General features: G+C 33.2%; 1 protein-coding gene and 1 long non-coding RNA gene across 2 annotated transcripts; both read right to left on the reverse strand.

Moving 5' to 3' along the window:
* Positions 1-305: 305 nt before the first annotated feature.
* LOC111710550 (nucleoporin NUP116/NSP116) lies at positions 306-3,942 on the reverse strand. Its single transcript, XM_023484657.1, has 5 exons — positions 3,903-3,942; positions 3,466-3,604; positions 1,846-2,631; positions 1,075-1,184; positions 306-512 (listed from the first exon to the last, which is right to left on the reverse strand). The coding sequence occupies exons 2-5, from the start codon at positions 3,590-3,592 to the stop codon at positions 345-347; spliced, it is 1,191 nt and encodes a 396-aa protein (XP_023340425.1). The 5' UTR covers positions 3,593-3,604; positions 3,903-3,942; the 3' UTR covers positions 306-344.
* An 8,519-nt stretch (positions 3,943-12,461) lies between these two features.
* On the reverse strand, positions 12,462-17,302 carry LOC111710544 (uncharacterized). Its single transcript, XR_002767075.1, has 6 exons — positions 17,258-17,302; positions 15,377-15,483; positions 14,815-14,936; positions 14,409-14,469; positions 13,056-13,116; positions 12,462-12,635 (listed from the first exon to the last, which is right to left on the reverse strand). It is a non-coding gene; the product is annotated as an uncharacterized LOC111710544 (long non-coding RNA).
* Positions 17,303-19,743: the final 2,441 nt, after the last annotated feature.

Here is a 19,743-nt window from a genome sequence, read left to right on the forward strand (position 1 = left end):
TTTTAACACCAAATGTAAACTGTCTTTTTCTTTATATTCGTTTCGTTCTTTTTCAAATCATTAAACACAATGTAAGTTAGGAATTGTTTTAGATTTCTCATAACTCGAAATTTGCACTAAAATACAAAATAATTAAATGATTATTAAAGCCGTAAAATGACGATAGTCCAGGTATAAGACTTAATTCAACCTTGAAATCGAACTAATTTAAGAGTTTCGGGTAGTCTTTCCTTTGTGGTTCACCCGGTATATAAGATAAGAATATGGAAACTGTTCATCAATTCTTTTTTTTAAATTCAAAATAATTTAATTTTGGTCATTTATTTGTCATCAATAAACTTTATTTACACGAGACTATTAACGGCAGTTGAAATTTGAGGTCTCAGCTGCTCGACAATTTGAGCAACTAGACGCGCAGAATCAAACGAAGACGACTGAATGCCACTGGAGACAGTTTTAAATCGCTTGACGCCATTTTGTTCAATGAATCTGTTTCCGGTTGCTGAGGACTGCTGAAATGAAAAAGTTGCTTATACAATATACATGCCAACCCAGAATTTTATTTATACCATCTATTGCTGAACCACGAAAAATTTGCTGCTTTGCTGCTATATTGGCCATTTTTTGACGAAGTTCAAATTTATTTCGTTGATAATCTCATGAATGTGGAAGGACAAATAAAAGTTTAATACGATGCATCCTATTAAGTTCAGTCATAATAAAAAATTAGATATTCATTACTTTGAATTCGGTCAGATTTCTTCGCGGTAATTTTCTGTTTAAACATTCTTTATAAAGGGAATATTTACAAATCATCTTTTTAACACATTTTAATCTGAGAGTTTGTTTCCCTTTTCTCATTTGACAACCAATGTTCTTTTTTTGTAAAGTTTTTTCTTAATTTTCTTGTGATTTTTTAACATTTTAAATATCGATTTTGATGGTTATTGTAACGTTAGAACTGAAGAGAAAACCTATGTTTTACTCTGTGAGGTTTGGAGCATCTTTAACACCGAATTTTAAATTATGATTAAAGCTTTAAATATTTTGCTGGGTTAGTTACTAATTCTTCACCTGTACTGCGGATTGTACAGCTGATGATATCTGTGGCCTGAGAGCGAATATTATTTGTGAAACAAGATCCTGAGAAGAAAGTTGACCGCCACCCAATACTAGCGAGGAATCTAACATATCATATTTATTAGAACTTATTTTTATTTAAATGACTCAAATCTATCTTTTCTTGCCAAATCAACATTTTTTTTGTACGTTTTCTCATTTCTTAATTTTTATTAAAACGACCATATAAACATTTTTTTTTACAAATTTACAGACCATTGAATCATATCCACGCCTTTTAAAAATAAGAATAAGTCATTAATATTTAACCCTGTATTTTAGTATGCAACTTGATGCAAATAATTCCAGTTTAATTTTGACAAAAGTGTGCTAAACACGTAAGAAAGGCAGCGCAATTAATGACAACAAAAAATAATAAAAAAGGTTCTAAAAGGAACTGAGACGTAATTTCAAATTTCCCACCGTTAACAGAGCAAAATGGCCGATTCACATCTTTAAAGTTTAGTCAGTCGAAGTATAAATTAGAAATTAATGTCAATCTCGTTGAAAACTATTTTTTCAGTACTTACGCATTTCTGCTGTATAAACAATGGAGGAATAATCAGAAATAAAGAAATAAAAACGCCGATATTTTCCCCTTATTTTATCAGATAAAGATTTCTGGGGTACCGTTGTGAATCTACCATGCCTTTTAAATGGAGGGTTACTGAAAGATAGACTATACAGTCTACAGTTCCTAAATCTTTTTTGATTTTGAAAGTTTACCTGAAAAAGAGGACCCAGCCTGTGAACTGAACCCAGACCCTTGTTGGAAATTAGATTGACCGGAAGGAAACCCTCCATTCGTTTCAAAAGAGGTTTGCCCTGACGTTCCAAGGATGTTTTGTCCTTGAATTCCAAAGGCAGCCTGTGTTCCAAGGGTACTTTGACCTTGACTTCCAAAAGTAGCTTGGTTTCCCTGAGAATTTTGAACTCCAAAGGAAGCTTGTGTTCCTTGAACATTTTGTCCCTGAATTCCAAAGGCAGCTTGTGTTCCAAGGGTGTTTTGTTCTTGAATTCCAAAGGCCGCTTGGTTTCCTTGAGAATTTTGAGTTCCAAAGGTAGCTTGGGTTTCTTGAAAATTTTGTCCCTGAGTTCCAAATGCAGCTTGAGTTCCTTGAAACTTTTGTCCTTGAATTCCAAAGGCAGCTTGGTTTCCTTGTGAATTTTGAGCGCCAAAAACAGCTTGGGTTCCTTCAGAATTTTGAGTGCCAAAGGCAGCTTGAGTTCCTTGAAACTTTTGTCCTTGAGTTCCAAAGGCAGCTTGGGTTCCTTGAGAATTTTGAGTGCCAAAGGCAGCTTGTGTTCCTTGAACATTTTGTCCCTGAGTTCCAAAGGCAGCTTGAGTTCCTTGAAACTTTTGCCCTTGAGTTCCAAACGCAGCTTGAGTTCCTTGAGAATTTTGAGTTCCAAAGGAAGCTTGGATTCCTTGAAAATTTTGTTCCTGAGTGCCAAAGGCAGCTTGAGTTCCTTGAAACTTTTGTCCTTGAGTGCCAAAGGCAGCTTGTGATCCTTAAACATTTTCTAAATTATTCTTAAAGCTACATAGAATTAGCTAACATCAAAGTAATAGGCAAAAGCTTGGCTCGTTTTTTAAACTTTCAAGGGTTTTGGAATTTAAAGGGTATAAAGAAATTTTGCTTCTTTTAAACTCTCACATAAATGAGAAATAGCACATTTGCAGAAAGGGTAATATAAAGGCGGCTTTACTCTTATTTTCAGTATTTTCATCTCTTTTTATTCTTTGCTTTGTTAATTTTACCTAGGAAAAAATTATGAGAAAAAAGCAAACAAGCTTCATTTAGATGTTTGTTTGTTTAGTGTAATTACAAGTTTTACAAACAGATCTTTCTCAGATTTGTTTTTTGAAAGTTCAAAATGCAAAGGTTAAGCAACAGTGAGGTTCAAAAAACTTTGAAATATGAAGACGACATTTAAGCAATCCTCTTTGCCTTTGATTTTGTTATAAAGTAAACTGATTTACCAGTAGTTTAAGAATCAACTTATTAAGTGAAGTGGGTCTGGTATATTGACAACTAGAAAACAAAGGAATATAAAGACGACTCTATAGAAATATTAAGTGTGTTTGATGTTGTTACAAAGGAAAAAGTTTTACTAGGCACTTATTAAATCACTTATTGCTGTGTCCCATGCTCATAGTACTATTTAAACTCATAACTTGAGTCTAAAAGTCGTCTTCCTAGTTGTCTGGTTATCTCTGTACAAAGAACAACTGTGTTTTATGTTTATTGGACTATTTTATTTCATAATCTAGTCGCCTTGCTATTCCACAGTTTTATATGTCCCTCTGTATAGCTTTATGCAAATGAACTTATGAAGACTCACCTTGAATTGAAGCAAATCCGGTTTGGGATTGGAGAGATGAATCACTCAGAGTTGAAGATGAAGTAGAAGAAGATGTTTGTAAAGTTTTGATTGTTTTCTGCCAGATGTCCTCAGATATCCCGAGCATTGAAGCAGTAACCTACAGAGGTAGGTGATTATATCAATACAAGAAGACGACTTTCGATTTCAATTTTGATTAATATATAAACAAGAAGTCAGTTTAAAAAGCTTCTCTTTGATTACTTGGAAAGTTTTTATTAAAAAAGCTTGTTAAACAATCAAAACTTCAATATAAAAATTTGTCTTCATTGCCTTGATATGATCGCATACCACTGTATAACGAATCAAAGTAGACGTGTACACGGTTACACGTGTACATTGAGAGGAAATGCAAAAAACTGAGAGAGAAAAATACAAGAAATAAATATAATTTTCACCTTTGTTTCTCCTTTAACTGCCTGCTCAGCTTCAGCCCTGAACAAATCAAAATTATTTAAATTATCAAAATTGTCAGAAAAAATGTAAATCTTTAAGCATAGAGAGGGGACCATATCTCTGCGGCCAGGACATGAAAGAGGTTCAGACTAGAAATGACTATAAGGGGTAAAAAAAGAAACGTTAAAATCCTATAAAGACATCTAGTACATAGACACATTACATAGTACATAAAAGGTTTGAATTTCTGCTAAAGGAAATAATTGAGGAAATTGTCGGAATTGAACACTTGTCAAGGACACTAGAGTCTATTTAAAGGGTACTCTTGTGAATTGGGCATCACTCTGACCCCCCCCCCGGCTCTGTTTACGCCCTTGATTCATGACGGATTCAATTATATGCATAATGTTATCTTCAAGCCAGAATACGTTTAGAATCAAAGAACTATGTATTGGCTGAACGCAAATAATTATATCTAAGCCAAATTTTCAAAATGAATCAATCCTTTTCTAGAACTACAGTGCGTTCATTAGCATATTAGACTATATACTGCAAGCTACAGTCAAATTACATACAAAATTCTGTAATTTCTGCATGCAAATAGTTATATCTGAGCCATACAGAGATTTTAAAAATGATTCAATCCTTTTCTAAATACAGTTTCTAGTGCGTCAATATCAGTTTGCATTATGTCCAAGCTTTAACGCCAAAATAGGCATAAGAACCATGTATTTTCTTCATGCGGATAATTATTTTTGAGCCAATTATAAAGTTTTTTTTTTAATCGATCCTTTTCTAGATCTCCAGCGCGTCCATTATCATATTAGACTATCTGCAAGCTGAAGCCAAATTACATTCAGAATACTCAAAGAATTCTGTAATTTCTATATGGAAATAATTTAAAGAGATTTTAAAATTAATTCAATCCTTTACTAGATCTTTATAGAGCATCCAATATCCTATTGGTTTTCTCCGAGCTTTAACGCCAAAATGAGCAACAAATGCTCAAATAACCCTGTGTTTTCTGCATGCAAATAATTACGTCTTACTTTCAAAATGATTCAATCCCATGATCTAGAGCACACAATCCAAAAATAATATGTGGGCTCACATATAATCCATACTGCTTCAGTCGATTTTAAAGTTGATTTAACTCATTTAAACAACCAAACTTTTTTTTGATTTAGCTTTAGTTTTTGAGAAGTAATTGGCAAAATACGGATTAATTTTTTGCCTGAAAGCTGTCAACCTTTTGATTGCTATGGGCTTTATGAAAGACTAGAGCGCCCTGCGTTGCCCATAGCAATATTAAAAAATTAATTTTAAAAAAAACTATTTAAAAAAAAACAAACATTTTGGTTTAGATGTTTGGCCAGATATAGCTAATCGGTTTCATTTTAGTTTCATTTCAAATTGATCCAAGAAACGTTAAAGAAGGAATCTCAAGTTTCACATACCTTGCCATGGCAATATCCAAACTCTGAGCAACATTCTGCCCATCTTTGAACCAAACCAAACCAAATTGATGGCAGTTGGTATTTTTAAATCTTAAGTTGTATCTCTTTGGTCATTCACTAATGTTAGCAAAATCTGTTTCAAAAAGAATTTTAAATTAAAACAAAATACTAAAGATATTTCTTAAATAATTTTTTACATATGATAAACATATCAGATTCGTTTGAAGCCTCAGGAGATTTAGAAAACGACTTTTGATAAATTCTTTCGATGTATTCTTTATTAAGGGTTTCACTGTACTCTGTAGTAAATCTTTTTTTAAAACCAAAGTTTTAAAGGTTTATCTGTTCTTTTTAAAAATGGCTTAAAATTGTTTTCTTTTCCCCTGATAGCAACTTAAAATCCCTTTTAGAGTTGTTTAGTGTAAATTTGTCAGCATGCTGAAACATTAAAGCATTGATTTATTTGTTTGGTTCCTTGGACATCCACCCACGTGGTCTAAATCCTCAGACCGGAAAGGGAAAGCTGCGCAGCTGCCTGCTCCACTTCCTTAAAAATTAAATTAAAATTTAAAAAATTTAAAAATCTAAAAAATTAAAGAAATTAAATTCCTTATTTTAAAGTCCTTAAAAACATTGCACAGTTAGAATTTTGGCATCACTTTAAAAATTGTGGTGAAAATGACATCTTTTAAAAGATAGAAACAACACAGTAAAATAAATATAATTCTTAAAGTTTCAAAGAGTCAAAAGTATTCATACAATATATTTAACTTCTAAATTTCTTTTACTATGCTTGAAAAACAAAATTTTTTTTTTGTAAAATGTAGATATTACTTATTAATCATTAATTTTCATTCATTATTTATAATTTAATATTGATTATTTCTGGTTATTTCTTATTCCCTATTTTTATCTATTATTCATTATATATTACCTGCACCAAGAAGGCCACCCTCCACTACACTTAGCAGAAATGGAATTGGAAAAAATATTAGGAAAAAACACATTTTAGTAAAATCTGCTAAATATACACATTTTTTTGGCTTTTTTTTTAGCAAGATTAGTGAACACAAGAGAACAAACTTAATTGCAAAAATGATTTTATGACTTTTGACTACTCTAATTAGTGGGAAGTTAATTCCTTTCTATGTATAACTTTACTCAGTGGGTAGTTAATTCCTTACTATGTATAACTCTACTCAGTGGGTAGTTAATTCCTCTCTATGTATAACTCTACTCTTTAGGTAGATAATTTCTCATAATTTCTCGGTTTGTAGTTAACTCCTCTCTATGTATAACTCTACTATTGAGGTAGTTAATTTCTCTTAATGTAAAACTCTACTCTGTGTTTAATTAATTCCACCCTATGTAAAAGTCCCCTGTATGCGTTGTTAACTCCTCTCTTTGTATAACTCTACTCTGTGGAAAATTTATTCCTCTGTATGTAAAAAATTACTCTTTGGGTAGTTTATTCCTCTCTATCTATGTATAACTCCTCTGTTGATAGTTAATTCCTCTCTATGAACACTTTACTCTGTGGGTAGTTAATTCCTCTCTATGTATGTATAACTCCTCTGTGGATAGTTAATTCCTCTCTATGAACACTCTACTCTGTGGGTTGTTAATTTCTCTCTATGTATAACTCCTCTTTGGATGTATCTGTTGTGGCCTGAAATGTCGGGGTCAGACTGCCCAGTAGACCAGTCCATCTTCGGCAATATAAATTATGTGAAAGATGGATCCCATGTCAGGCCTGGCTCTCTCTATGAACACTCTACTCTGTGGGTTGTTAATTCCTCTCTATGTATAACTCCTCTTTGGATGTATCTGTTGTGGCCTGAAATGTCGGGGTCAGACTGCCCAGTAGACCAGTCCATCTTCGGCAATATAATATTCTTCCTTTGCAGAATTGCAACAAAAGCACTTAAGGGGGCCAGGAGTGGGGGAGGAGATAGCCAGGGGTGTTTGGGACGCAACGAGAAGTTGAGGGGAGAGGGGGGCTCTGAAGGATAAAATCTATGAAATGTTATAGTCTTGTAAAGATTTTCTACACAAATTCTTTATATTATCCTTTATGCAACCTTTAAAATGGCTCAAACTTTAAAACTTCCTGATATGTCATTAAAATCCTAAATTAAAGCTATGGACATTCTAATATGGTGCGATACACCCTGTACAATACCCATTGTAAACCCTTCCTCAGAATTCATTGTATTTTTGGTTTAAGAAGTTCAAGTTTAAGATTTATGTGAACTATCTGAGATCAAGGAGGATAGACCCAGGGTGGGAACTGTTGTATAAGTGTGGATATCGAGATCAATGCTTGATCTTGATCTTTTGTTAATCTGCGGATTAATTTAATCTTTATTCGGTGTCCCGCAGTATATAATTGTACCCTGAAGGGATAACTTAAATTATAAGAGCCCACTGTGGATATCGAGATCAAGTGTTCGGGATTATGATTATCCAACACAAAAGTTCCCAGCTCAGAACCTTCCATATTTTTGTTTACAAAATAAGTGTACTGCAGTTTCTGAGAGGAATATATAAACAAAATGCAACACGGCCTATTTTCAATAAAGGCAGAGATCAATATATGTAAATTGTAGGGGTATGGGCAAAGACGGTAGAATAGTAGAAGATAGGGCATTAGGAATTTATCCGAATAGTGTGTACGCTCTGTACACTTTTATATGACGTCATTAGCTGCAGTATTGGTTTTAAATTCAAACAATCAACATTAGAACTCTAGTTATCAAATAAATTAATCATTGTATTTGTAGATGCTAAAAATGGTGGGAAAACGACGACACGGTTATAAACTTCTAAATTTGTTTTTATCAGTTATAGGATAGGATGCTCTCCTACTAAAATAAAGCTAAAATTGTGATTTTGTTACGTATCTCATTTGTATGAAAAATACCACATATTTTAAAACAAAATTTGTTAGATGGCATTAAGTATAGTTTTGTAATAGTCTAAAGCAGAATTTTAGGCCAGTAACGTAAGCAAGGCCAGAAAAAACCTTGGTTTTAAGTAGCCAATTTTTTTAACCAATTACATTGCAGTCTGTTCTAAGATAAAGTTTATCTAAAAAGATAATAAAGTTGTGCATTTCTAACGGTAAATTAAGTAAAAAACGCAAGTTTGTGCTAATTTTACTCTAACATATTTTGACTGCTCAGGATCCTTTTAAGCAATATTTGTTTAATTGAACTAATTTTAAAATTTTTTACAAATTACCTTTTATCAAACCAGACTTACAAATGATTGGTAACTTTAAGTGTGATGTTTCCTATCAGTATGGCACCCGGGCCTCATTCCAGTATATCAGAAAAATTCTTGCACTCTCCTTTCTCAGGCCTAAGAAGCCCTTAGGCAGCTGGAATCTTGTTAACCCTATTCTCGATATGAATGAAGCGTGGATGGATGAATGTGCTGCCAGATTACAACCCCTGCAGTAGATCAATATAAACCCAAACAACACCAAACTTTTGCATTAGAAAAATTCCGAGATTTGATAATAGACTGTACACAAATTGCTCTAGTTGCCTGAAAGTTGAGCCTGTACATCAAATAAACCGGAGTTTAGTTTAATAAGCCCGGAAATTGCCTACCTTCGTTATTGTTTTGAAAATATTTGTTCCTACCAGTCCTATCCGTCACAGTATTTGTGTTCCCAAACCCTATCACCCCCTCCCCCTACCTTTAGTATACATTCCATGGAGAGATTATAGAGATTGCTGGGATTTGGTAATTTGAACGCGGACAGTTTAACTCCAGAAATATGTACTCTCAAAACTTAGCAACACAACATTCTACATTCTTATATTACATGTAATGTGCACTACAACATAAATGAGGGGGGGGGGGACTATATCAAAAATGTGTAGGGGGGTGCATTGGAAATCTTAAAGGACAGGGTTACCCACAAAGGATGAGACTGTAAAGACGACGTGAAACTCTACAAACATTACGATTCCAATTTTAAATGAAGTCTTCTGCAATCTGCCTAAAATATAGTCTTTAACTGGGTTATTCAATGATTTGGCAAAGAAATAAGTTTATAAGCAGGGAATCATTAAGAAGGTAACATAAATTCCGCACAATCACCTTTGTGGGTTCTTTTAACCCAATATTAATTAAAGAATGGTGAATCTTTACACTCTATAGGACACTCTATGTCTACTATTTACTAATTTGAAAAGCCATAAAAAAGGAACAATCTCAAGAACTGACTAAGGTCGGTCAACCTGCAGACCGAAATATATTTTCAATAAAATGTGGAACTAGCATTTACTTTTTTATAATCTACAGAGGTTTAGTCCAACACCATCACCGAATTTTAAGATTATATTAACTCAAAACATTAAATTATTTAGTTAAATTGCTTCAAATGTCTGTGTGGGGCTACATATATTTCCAGATAAATTCAATTTTATTTCTGGACAAAACTCGACAGCAATAAATTATCAATCTCAGTTTAAGGTCACATTAAGATATAAATATAAAGTTCTTGATTTTATATCATTGGATCCATTACACTCCAACCTACATAAACAGTAGGATTTACAGAATTTGCAAACTTTAATAAATTTTTAAATGAATCTACTACCCGTGGTAATAATGTAAGGAAAGTTAATTGCTGTTGCGTATTCTCTGCGTGCATATCGAAACCAGTTCTCTCTAACAAGAATAGATGCATCAGTGTTCTTCGACCAGTATCCAAGGAGCATTTAATTTTGATAATTCAAATTACAGTTTCCTATAACCAGAATATTTCATTGATTTTTTATGTGAAAGATGGATCCCATGTCAGGCCTGGCTGTAACATCCGTCTTGTGTTTACATTACCGCCCACAGACAGTACACTGCAGTACTAAAAATGCGTACACCTCTGAAATGATTATCTTTACATTATAACTCTTTGCTACCGCCTATAGATGTTACTAAGAGCTAGGTGTGACATGATAAATGCTTATCATTCTTGACAGCCTATGGAAAGATTCTGTCAGGCCTTTTCGGAACCATATTGATTCGGAAAAATATGAAAACCCTAATATTAATTGGAGGGAAATTATCAAAAAAGGTTCTTTAATGAAAAAGAAAAAAAAATACGAATTTTCTAATTGTTTGTTTAAGCTATAATAACATTGGACTAACAACATTGTTGACACAAATAAAAGAACAAAAGGGATATTCGGTATTTTTATTGAATAATAGCATGAAATGAGAAATAAAAGCAAAGTAGTAATCGGCTTCGTGTTTTCTTGAATTTGTTAACATTGGCCCCAGGGAGGGGTTGGATTAAAAGAGGATTTTTAATCTAACAGAAATAACAAATTCAAGCTACACAGTAGTAATCGTCTTCGTGTTTTCTTGAATTTGTTAACAAACATGTATTACGATTATATCGGCTTAAGATTTCACCACAAATACATTAATATATGTACAAGCAAGGGTATACACAATGTAAATAAATTTAAAGAAAAAATATTTTATTTCAAAAAACTTGTTTTTATATACACTGTTATAAAAAATCAGGAATATTTTGTTTCATATAAAGAACTAACGAAGGTTTTTCGAATTTACGAATTCATTTTTTTAAAATTATGATCACTGAATTTTTTTTCGTAATTTCAAACAACATCTTTGTAATTTCTAATTAACAAAATGTTAGGGTTCTTTAACAGTTTAGAATAACAATTATTCAAATAGTTTATTTAGATCAACCCACCCCAATTGTCAGCTAAGACAGGGAAGGTTAGAACATAGAAAGCAGTGCTAGGAGCCTGGGCTATATTCGGACAGGGAGCGCGTGAAAATTAAACATGGCGTCACCACACCTCAAAAAACAAAGAAAGAACCATGCACTAAGATGTCGTTTTTTACTCTACTGGCTGCGATACTAGGCCAACTATGAAGACTGGAACACTGTTGAAAATGCCACGTCCTGGAGAAGCCAGCAACTCCCCACTTTGTAATGCAGTGCAACTCCAAGGGGAAAAAACCTTAAATTCGAGTGGGAAACACTAAAAAATCAGAGGAAAGTATAGATTTTCTGTACTCTGGGAGTCCTTTGATACCCCTTCCTGACCTATCCAAACTTCCAACTCCTACACCTCAAACCTACCTACCTACATTTGGAATTGAATTGCTAGTAGACAAATGTTGTCATCTCCATTCTTATGACCACTAGGCGTAACCAGGAATTAGTCATGAAACTCAAAAAAATTTGCAGAAACCTACAAACAAGAAACAGAAAGAAAAAAGAAATTGAACATGAAAAATGGTTGGAACTTTGATAATAAGCTCTACACCATCAATTATCAATTTTCCCGTTGGCGAATGGAGAAATTATAGGGAGATAGGGAAATAGGGTGGATGGACGTCCCCCCCCCCTTCCATTTTACCTCCATTTCAGAAAATATATCTATGAGTTAAAGCTTAGTCAGCACTAAATTAACCTTCAATCAGCTTGTCAAGTCAGGCATTCTGAAGTTATGCAACAAACAAAACTGAAAACTAATACAATGGAGCACAATGTCCCAATAAATACTGGTTTTGAGAAAATTAATAAAAGGAAGGAGAGAAAAGATGACAAGAAGAAAAATCCAAATCAGAATTTGTCTGTATCAACTGTATCCAATTTATGAGATATAGACAACCCTGAAAGTTAGGCATCAAATTAATATAGGAAACCTAGACTTTTAAGTGACACAGCGCCTTGGCCTTTGGTTTTACCTCACCCACTCTCACTTATGATTTTTTCAGCCCTAGGCATATACATTTTAAAATGAAATGTGCTTGTTTCTAGCCTAAGTTTAAAAGAATTTTTGCATGAGAGCGTTTGCAGCGTGTTGTGTTCTTAATCTCCGAATCAAGCAACTTGGGCAGATCTACGGATTATTCTAATTCCTCTTTGATATCCTGAAGTGGTTTCACCCTACAGTGAAAGCTTTAATTAGGGATCAAGGAATAGGATTAATCCAAAATTTAAAAGTGCCCTTGTTGAATATCGAGATCTAGTGTTCAAGATTAACAATATCATCACACACAAGTTTTTATCTTTGGATATATATATACTATCGAAATCAATGACAATTTTTATAACGTATCTTAAATTTTATTGTTTAAAGGTGGTACAACCTGTACATTTTGCAATATAGTTTCTTTAAGAAAAAAAAGTTAAAATAAATAGTAAAACGCCAGTCATCTTAGCTGTACAGAGTATAGGTTAGCTAAGGATTTGCCCAAAACTCCATGAAACTCAAAACACTAAAATAATCAGAATTAAAAACTAAAAAAAGAGAGTTCTCTTCCCAAATAAATCAAATCTTTAGGTTTTCAGTAAAAGCACATTGACAAAATTCAAAATGACGATAATTTTTATGAAATTGGCAGAAAACATTTAGATTTTAAATCATTTTACAATGTTCCAAAAAAGCAGTGAAAAAGGAGAAAGTTTTTTGTTTAAATAATTTGATTTTATGTCGTTTTTCTATTTAAAGATTTATTTTTTACTTGAAATTAACTTTATAAAAGAAAATAGTTTGCTTCTTTAAAAACTTTACAGCTTTAGTGTTGCGTAGAGAAAAAAGTGACACTAATAAAAAACTGGAAATTTTTGGTATATCTAAAATCGATTTTAGACCGTAAATTCAGTTTGTGTCAGGGTTAGATTAAAAGTTAATTCACCTTTTTAGGTCCAAGAGGGAATTGTTGGGCTGAGTAGTTCAGCTCTAATGTTTGACTCAACCTATTTACAAGTTTGGTAACAAATAAAAGAAATATTCTCTAGTGTCTCTTTATTTTTATTAAAGGGAGTATTCGGCTAAAGAGGGGTGTTCAACTACCGTTAATAGCCGGTAACTCCCTTTAAACTAGACCAAGAAAATTGCTTTTTATTGAATTCATGAAACCCCCTCCTCCCTCATCTCACATCTTTAAAATGTTCATCTTTGTTACATAGGAAAAGGATGAAAAATTTACTCGACCCGACATCAGAAAAAACGCTCAAAATGTGCAATATGGTCCCACTTTGGACATCATCGTTCACACCCTTCTGCGATACTTTCATTTAAACACATTTCAGAATGATCAATAATTTGAACAGAACAGTTTAAATTGCACCCTGCGACCAACGGGTTTCCCGACGCTTTAGCACCGTTATACTTGAAGCGATCCGACTGGCAAGCACATTTTCTGAACAGCAGAGAGCCTGCCTATAAGAACTTTACACCAAGATTTTTGCCCCCCATGTCTGGCAACAAATTGCGTGCTTTGAAAATCCGAAGAGATTTGCTAGCCCGGAGCTGGGAACTTTAGAATGTTTAAACTTTAATCCTGATCTTGATCCGAATATCCACTGTGGAAACTTTTCATTTTAGTCCATAATCCACTCTTTTTCTCTCTCCTTGGATATCCGTTAATTGTTTTCTCCAATGAGAATATTTCTGTTCTCTCATTGGTTGCCCGCTTTTCTCTGATTGGCTGCTACAGTTTCTCAGATGATTACAGTTTTTCATACACTTTTAATATAATCTTGCAAGATTATGTTAATCTTGAGATAATCAAAAAGAGAGGATCAAGCATTAATCCCGATATCCACCATTCTAAAGTTTTCAGTTCGGGTCTTGCAAGTCTTACCTACACACTTGAACCCGAGACTTTCAGGCTGAAACGTTCAGGGAACCCTCTCCATTCCCAAGGCTAGCTTGTTTTAAATTTGAGTTTTTATTCAAATCGGGTAAGGTTTTTAATCCAAGTCACAAAATATCAGCCATTACCTGTTATATAAATGTTTTGTTATCAAAACACAAATTGTTAAATAATGAGAGATTATTAAAAAACCTCCCTATTCTCCAAATGGTCTATTAAGTTTCATAAGCTAAAGAAGCAAAACCAAATATTGAAAAATTTCTTAAATAAAAAAACGCTTTATATTCTGATAACCTGTTTCCGGATCCGGATTAACATTTTTTCAAGGCGGATCCAGGTTTTGATGAGGAAATAAATTAAATGAATGCTAGGCACTGAATTAAGACTAACCTTGGTTCTGTTGCACTGGGAGTAAACCGTTCAAGTTCAACTATACTTCTCACCAACCCAGCTTAATGCAACATATAGTTACAAAAAAAAATTAAAAATAACAATATTATTTTATTATTTCATACAACATTTTTTAGGAATCTTGCCAAAAAATAAGGTAAAGTTTCCTTAGAAGCAAGAAATAGATCAAATTTTAAACTTTTATTTACGTTTTGAAAGACATTAATTTTCTACATTTACAACCTTGTCTTGCTGCACAAATCACTTTTATAAAGAACCCATTGTAAGAATGTTATATTTTTTAGATTGAAAATATGGTCTCCCTCATTGTGAATCGGGTGTGTGACTCTTTTGATCAAGGATAACTTAAAAATCGTAGACAGCCCCTTTAACGTTTAATAACTACCTGACAATGTGTCAGCAACTTTTTGTATTTGTTCTATGCTGACAGGTGTCTGTGTCCAGAAGCTGACATGATGTGTGTGTGTCAGTGGATACAGCTGGATAGTGACACAACCATCCTCCAAACTATAGAGGTCGGATTTAATTAATAGAAGGAAGTTTTGGGGTTAATCTTAATCTCTAGTGCTCTCTTGCTAAACTAGAGAAGAAGTTTAACTACTTCTTGTCAATACAGAGTTCGAGGCTCAAATAAATTGTTAAAAAGAGGGTTAAAAAAAACGTCAACTGGGTTAAAATAAACTTCGAGAGGATTAAAATAAACTTCAAGAGGGTTAAAATAAACTTCAAGAGGGTTAAAATAAACTTCAAGAGGGTTAAAATAAACTTCAAGAGGCTCAAATAAATTGTACAAAGGGTTAAAATAAGCATTAAGAGGGTTAAAATAAACTGTAAATAAAGTGTTAAAAATAATGTAAAGGATCAAAAATAAAATTAAATTTGTTTTTACGGATTGGACTTCTTTAATATGGACTCTTATATGTTTTATAAAAATTAATAAAAAATACCTTGAATCTTTTGGCGAGTATGTATTGCTTAAGTCGAGGCTAGTTAAGTCAAGAAGAGGATTAAAATCTGGAGTTGGTAGAAGAGTTAACACATGTACAACGGAATCCTAGTATTGTACACTGTATAATAATATTATGTACAGGGCCGGAAAGAGAGTATCGTTGATAGAAACTCTCAATTTTCTTTACTGGGTTTTTAATTTTTAGTACATTTTAATTTTAGAAATAAAAACAAGTATTTACATGAAAAAACAGTAAATGGAATAATATGTCAGGACAAACCTTTGAATATCTACATATCTACAAATACCGCATTCATTAAACCGGGTTTAATTCCATTACTTTGCCATAAGTTTCGGGCTCTATGACCAAAGAGGTATAGAACTAAGAGAGGGCAAAAACGTTTGTTTGATTACATATATTTTAAATTAACGTATTAAGTGTTTTATTCTAATAATTTCTTTATATTTTCCTGCAGTAGAAATGCGCAAGTCCCTTTCGTAGAAAACCCACAGTTGAAAATTACCAGTTTTTAAAATTTGAAACATATGTATATCTAATTCATACTTGATAGGACAACGTATTTAAGGGTACCGTTGTGAATCGGGTATTAACATCTTTCCTTAGAGGGTAAATTGAAATTACGCTAACAGTCCCTTTAAGACAGCTTCCCAGAGATGGAATTTAAAGAATTTGAGCCGCGGTTTAAATCCGCCAAAACTCGGTTTAAATTCAGCGCCGGCGTAAATCTTGCAACATTTGATACAATTTTAAGTGGAACCAACCATATTCAAACCGCGGCTTGAATTTAAACCGCCGCTAAAATTCTTTAAATTCGGCCACAGGACTAGTTTTATTGTAAACAAACAACAGAAAGTTTACGGTACGCTTCTCCTCAGCCGTCCTGTCCATGATGCGATAAAACTAGTTTTTGAGATGACCTAGTATATCACAATGAAGCCTAACCAAACTCTAAACCTCTCGCCTTATTTCTATTATTATTGATTTTGTCCAGATTGTGTACTGCCGAGAACAAAACTGTACACTGTCATTTCCTAGGTTTCAATTTATTTCGGATCAATTTGGAACCTTTTTGAAAGCCTTTAAAGGGACTGTACACTGTTACTGTACAGGAAAAATGAAAGGGGGTATAGGATAAAACCTACGCATTTTAGGAATTGATCGAGACCAATATGAGTTCTATCTCATGTTCCTGTCTCGAGAAATTGATGTAAAACTGTGTCAAATTTATACGAAAATTTATATATTTAAAATTTAATATAAAAATCGTAGGTTTTAACAGATCATATTCAGCAAATACGCAACCAATCTGAAAACGACGATATCTCAGAGGAGCCTGAAAAACTTAGGGTTGCTCCTACTATTATTTGAATTAAGCAATTTCTCATTTTTAATAAATATAATAAATTTGTCCGTATCACGTGACCAGAACTCCCACCAATGGCAGTGCAGTATCATTATCACGTGATACAGACGGAGACACATTAGATAGAACTCTTATGGATCTCGATCAACTCCTAAAATGCCTATACCCCCTTTCATCTTTCCTTTATAGTCCCTTTAAGAATAATAAACCACCAAGAACTTAATTAACAGCGGAATCTTTCTTAATCAAATTAAGAATAATCGATCTCCTAAATGCTTCACATATCACACAGAGCTGGGTGTTAAACACTCCTGAAGTTGTGATAAAACTTCAAAAAGATGCATTCCCCCCAGTAACAAGGATTTTTTTTGGCGTTTATATGAATTTTTATGGTGGATAAGAAAAAAAATTTATTATAAAAATGCAATATCGGATTATGAATTCGCATTCTTTTGCAAATCTGTGTCTACATTATAATTTAATGAATTAGAAACCTGAATATCAAATCCTTTTTGAAGGCTTCTGTATCCAACAAACTTAATATTTTTATTAAATTTCTTTAATTTTTTTGAATTCCACGGGCAACTCCGATTACTTCAGACAATATTGCATAAAATCAAATTTAGATTGGTCACAAAGATGTTCTAGAAAATTCCTTTAAGTTTGACCCTCTCCCTTCTGTAATATGTATAGTCTGCAGTGAAATGTTTATTCGATTCTTATCTTTTGTTAATTTGTGAATTTCTATTAATGACTAATTAATGCCACGACTTAAAAGTAAGTATTACCTGAAACTCATCTGCTGGAAATTTGAAAATATTTGTTAAAGCAAGGTCATTATCCTGTAACATGTTTCACATTTATAATTATACTTCTACTATAATTATGTAATTATCCTTTTCAAGCAGCTGGCAACCCAGTTTTTGTAAAAAAAAAAAAACTCTAATTATTTAATCTTATATCTTTGAAACCTGATGCCGTAACCCTCAGATATAGAGTGTCCCACGAAACAAGTTGGTAAATTGTTTAAGATGTTTTTTTTTAATAGTTTGTTAAGTTGTTTGATACCAAAGAGAATAATAAAAATATTATTTGCCAGTCATAGTAAAATTGATTTCAAAGTAAAATATTATTGAGTAAAAGAAAACCCCATGGCTTATATCTCATGAATTCTTGATACGACAAAGCTTTTAAAGAGAGTGTTCGCGAAAAAAAGAAAGGGGTATAGGCTTACGAAAAAATATTCGATGGTGATTGCACTTATCTTACTTCTATCTGTTGCATCTTTAAGGAGAAAATTGTTAAAAACGACTCAAACAGAAGAACCTTCTTCTTCGGAAACTATACCCCACCATTTTTCGTCCACACCACAAATAACAAAGCAAAATAACAATAAAAAAGTGTAAAGGACAAACATCTAACACCCCTGTGAAAAAGTTTAAAAGACATAAAAATCAATCTAAAAAAACAGGAGCAACGCCCAGTCGAAAAAAGGTGTGGTGCAGACGAAAAAAATGTTTGCCTTCCCTCCCTCGTTGGTTTCCTTAATTACCTGAGCTGAATCTAATATTCTCCATGTGTCCTCTTTCCTTCTTAGTTCAGGATCAAACGGTGTTCCACCTTGACCTTCATATCATTTTTTTCATTCAAATCAATTTAAATCGATTCGATTCGATTTGATTTGATTTGATTCGATTCGGTTTTATTCGATTCGTTTTGATTCGATTCGATTTTAATTCATTAAAATCAAATTAAAATCAAATAAAAATCAAATCAAAATCAAATATAAAACAAATGTCGACAGTTTGGCTAACCAAAACTATATGATCGCCACAGGCTATCTGGACTGAAATTAGCCATTTTTTCCCCTGAAAATATCTGAACAAAGACAGTAAAAAAGGGGGAGCAGAGCCCTTTTTCAATTTCCTGTTTTAAAGTACCCTTTTAAAGGACTTTTCCGAAAAGGTCGGATAAATTTTCACATTTTACTGCAAAACCCTGGGAGCAACTCCGAAATCCTGGGAGCACTCCAAAACCCTGGGAGCTATTCCAAAACCCTGGGAGCTATTCCAAAACCCTGGGAGCTATTCCAAAACCCTGGGAGCACTCCAAAATCCTGGGAGCACTCCAAAATCCTGGGAGCTATTCCAAAGCCCTGGGAGCACTCCAAAACCCTGGGAGCTATTCCAAAACCCTGGGAGCTATTCCAAAACCAAGGGAGCACTCCAAAACCCTGGGAGCACTCCAAAATCCTGGAAGCCCTCCAAAACCCTGGAAGCCCTCCAAAACCCTGGGAGCACTCCAAAACCCTGGGAGCACTCCAATACCCTAAAAGCAATTCCAAAACACTGAGAGCAGCCACCCCTCCCTCGTCCGACGAAACATGACAATTCCTTAATTGAAGTCGGCATTCCTTCTTAAACCTGAGATTACAATAACAATAATAATCATAAATAAATAAATAAATCGGCTTTTCCAAATTGTGAACTGACATGTTGTTCTTTAAGAATTAAGATTTCAATCTACCAAATATAAACGTCCTATATAATAGTCAAAAGATTAACCACATATCAACCTTTTAACAAATGCAGTAAATAAATTTTATACTACTGAAAAAAAAGATTCCTTTTGAAAGTGTTAAACAATAATTCTCTATTCTTGTGAATTTTCATTTTTCCCCCAGTATGAGGAAACATAAATATTATCTAATAAATAAATGTTATCAAATTTTAAGTAAAAGTTGATTTTACATTACTATTGATGAACATTTCGGTAAAGCATACGGGATGATATAAATACATATGAGAACCCTTCTGATTTTCTAAAAATTGACAAAAATTTAATACTTATTGTCAGTTACTAAGACAAAATTAACCTTATCGTACAAATTTTTGTTGAGTCTAATATCCGTGTGTAGTTGAGTCGCGTTTACATTGTACACAACCTAAATTTTAAAAGTTTATTTTTCTATGTTCATTCA

This window comes from Eurytemora carolleeae, unplaced genomic scaffold (genome assembly GCF_000591075.1).
Source record: "Eurytemora carolleeae unplaced genomic scaffold, Eaff_2.0 scaffold490, whole genome shotgun sequence".
Taxonomy (NCBI): domain Eukaryota; kingdom Metazoa; phylum Arthropoda; class Copepoda; order Calanoida; family Temoridae; genus Eurytemora; species Eurytemora carolleeae.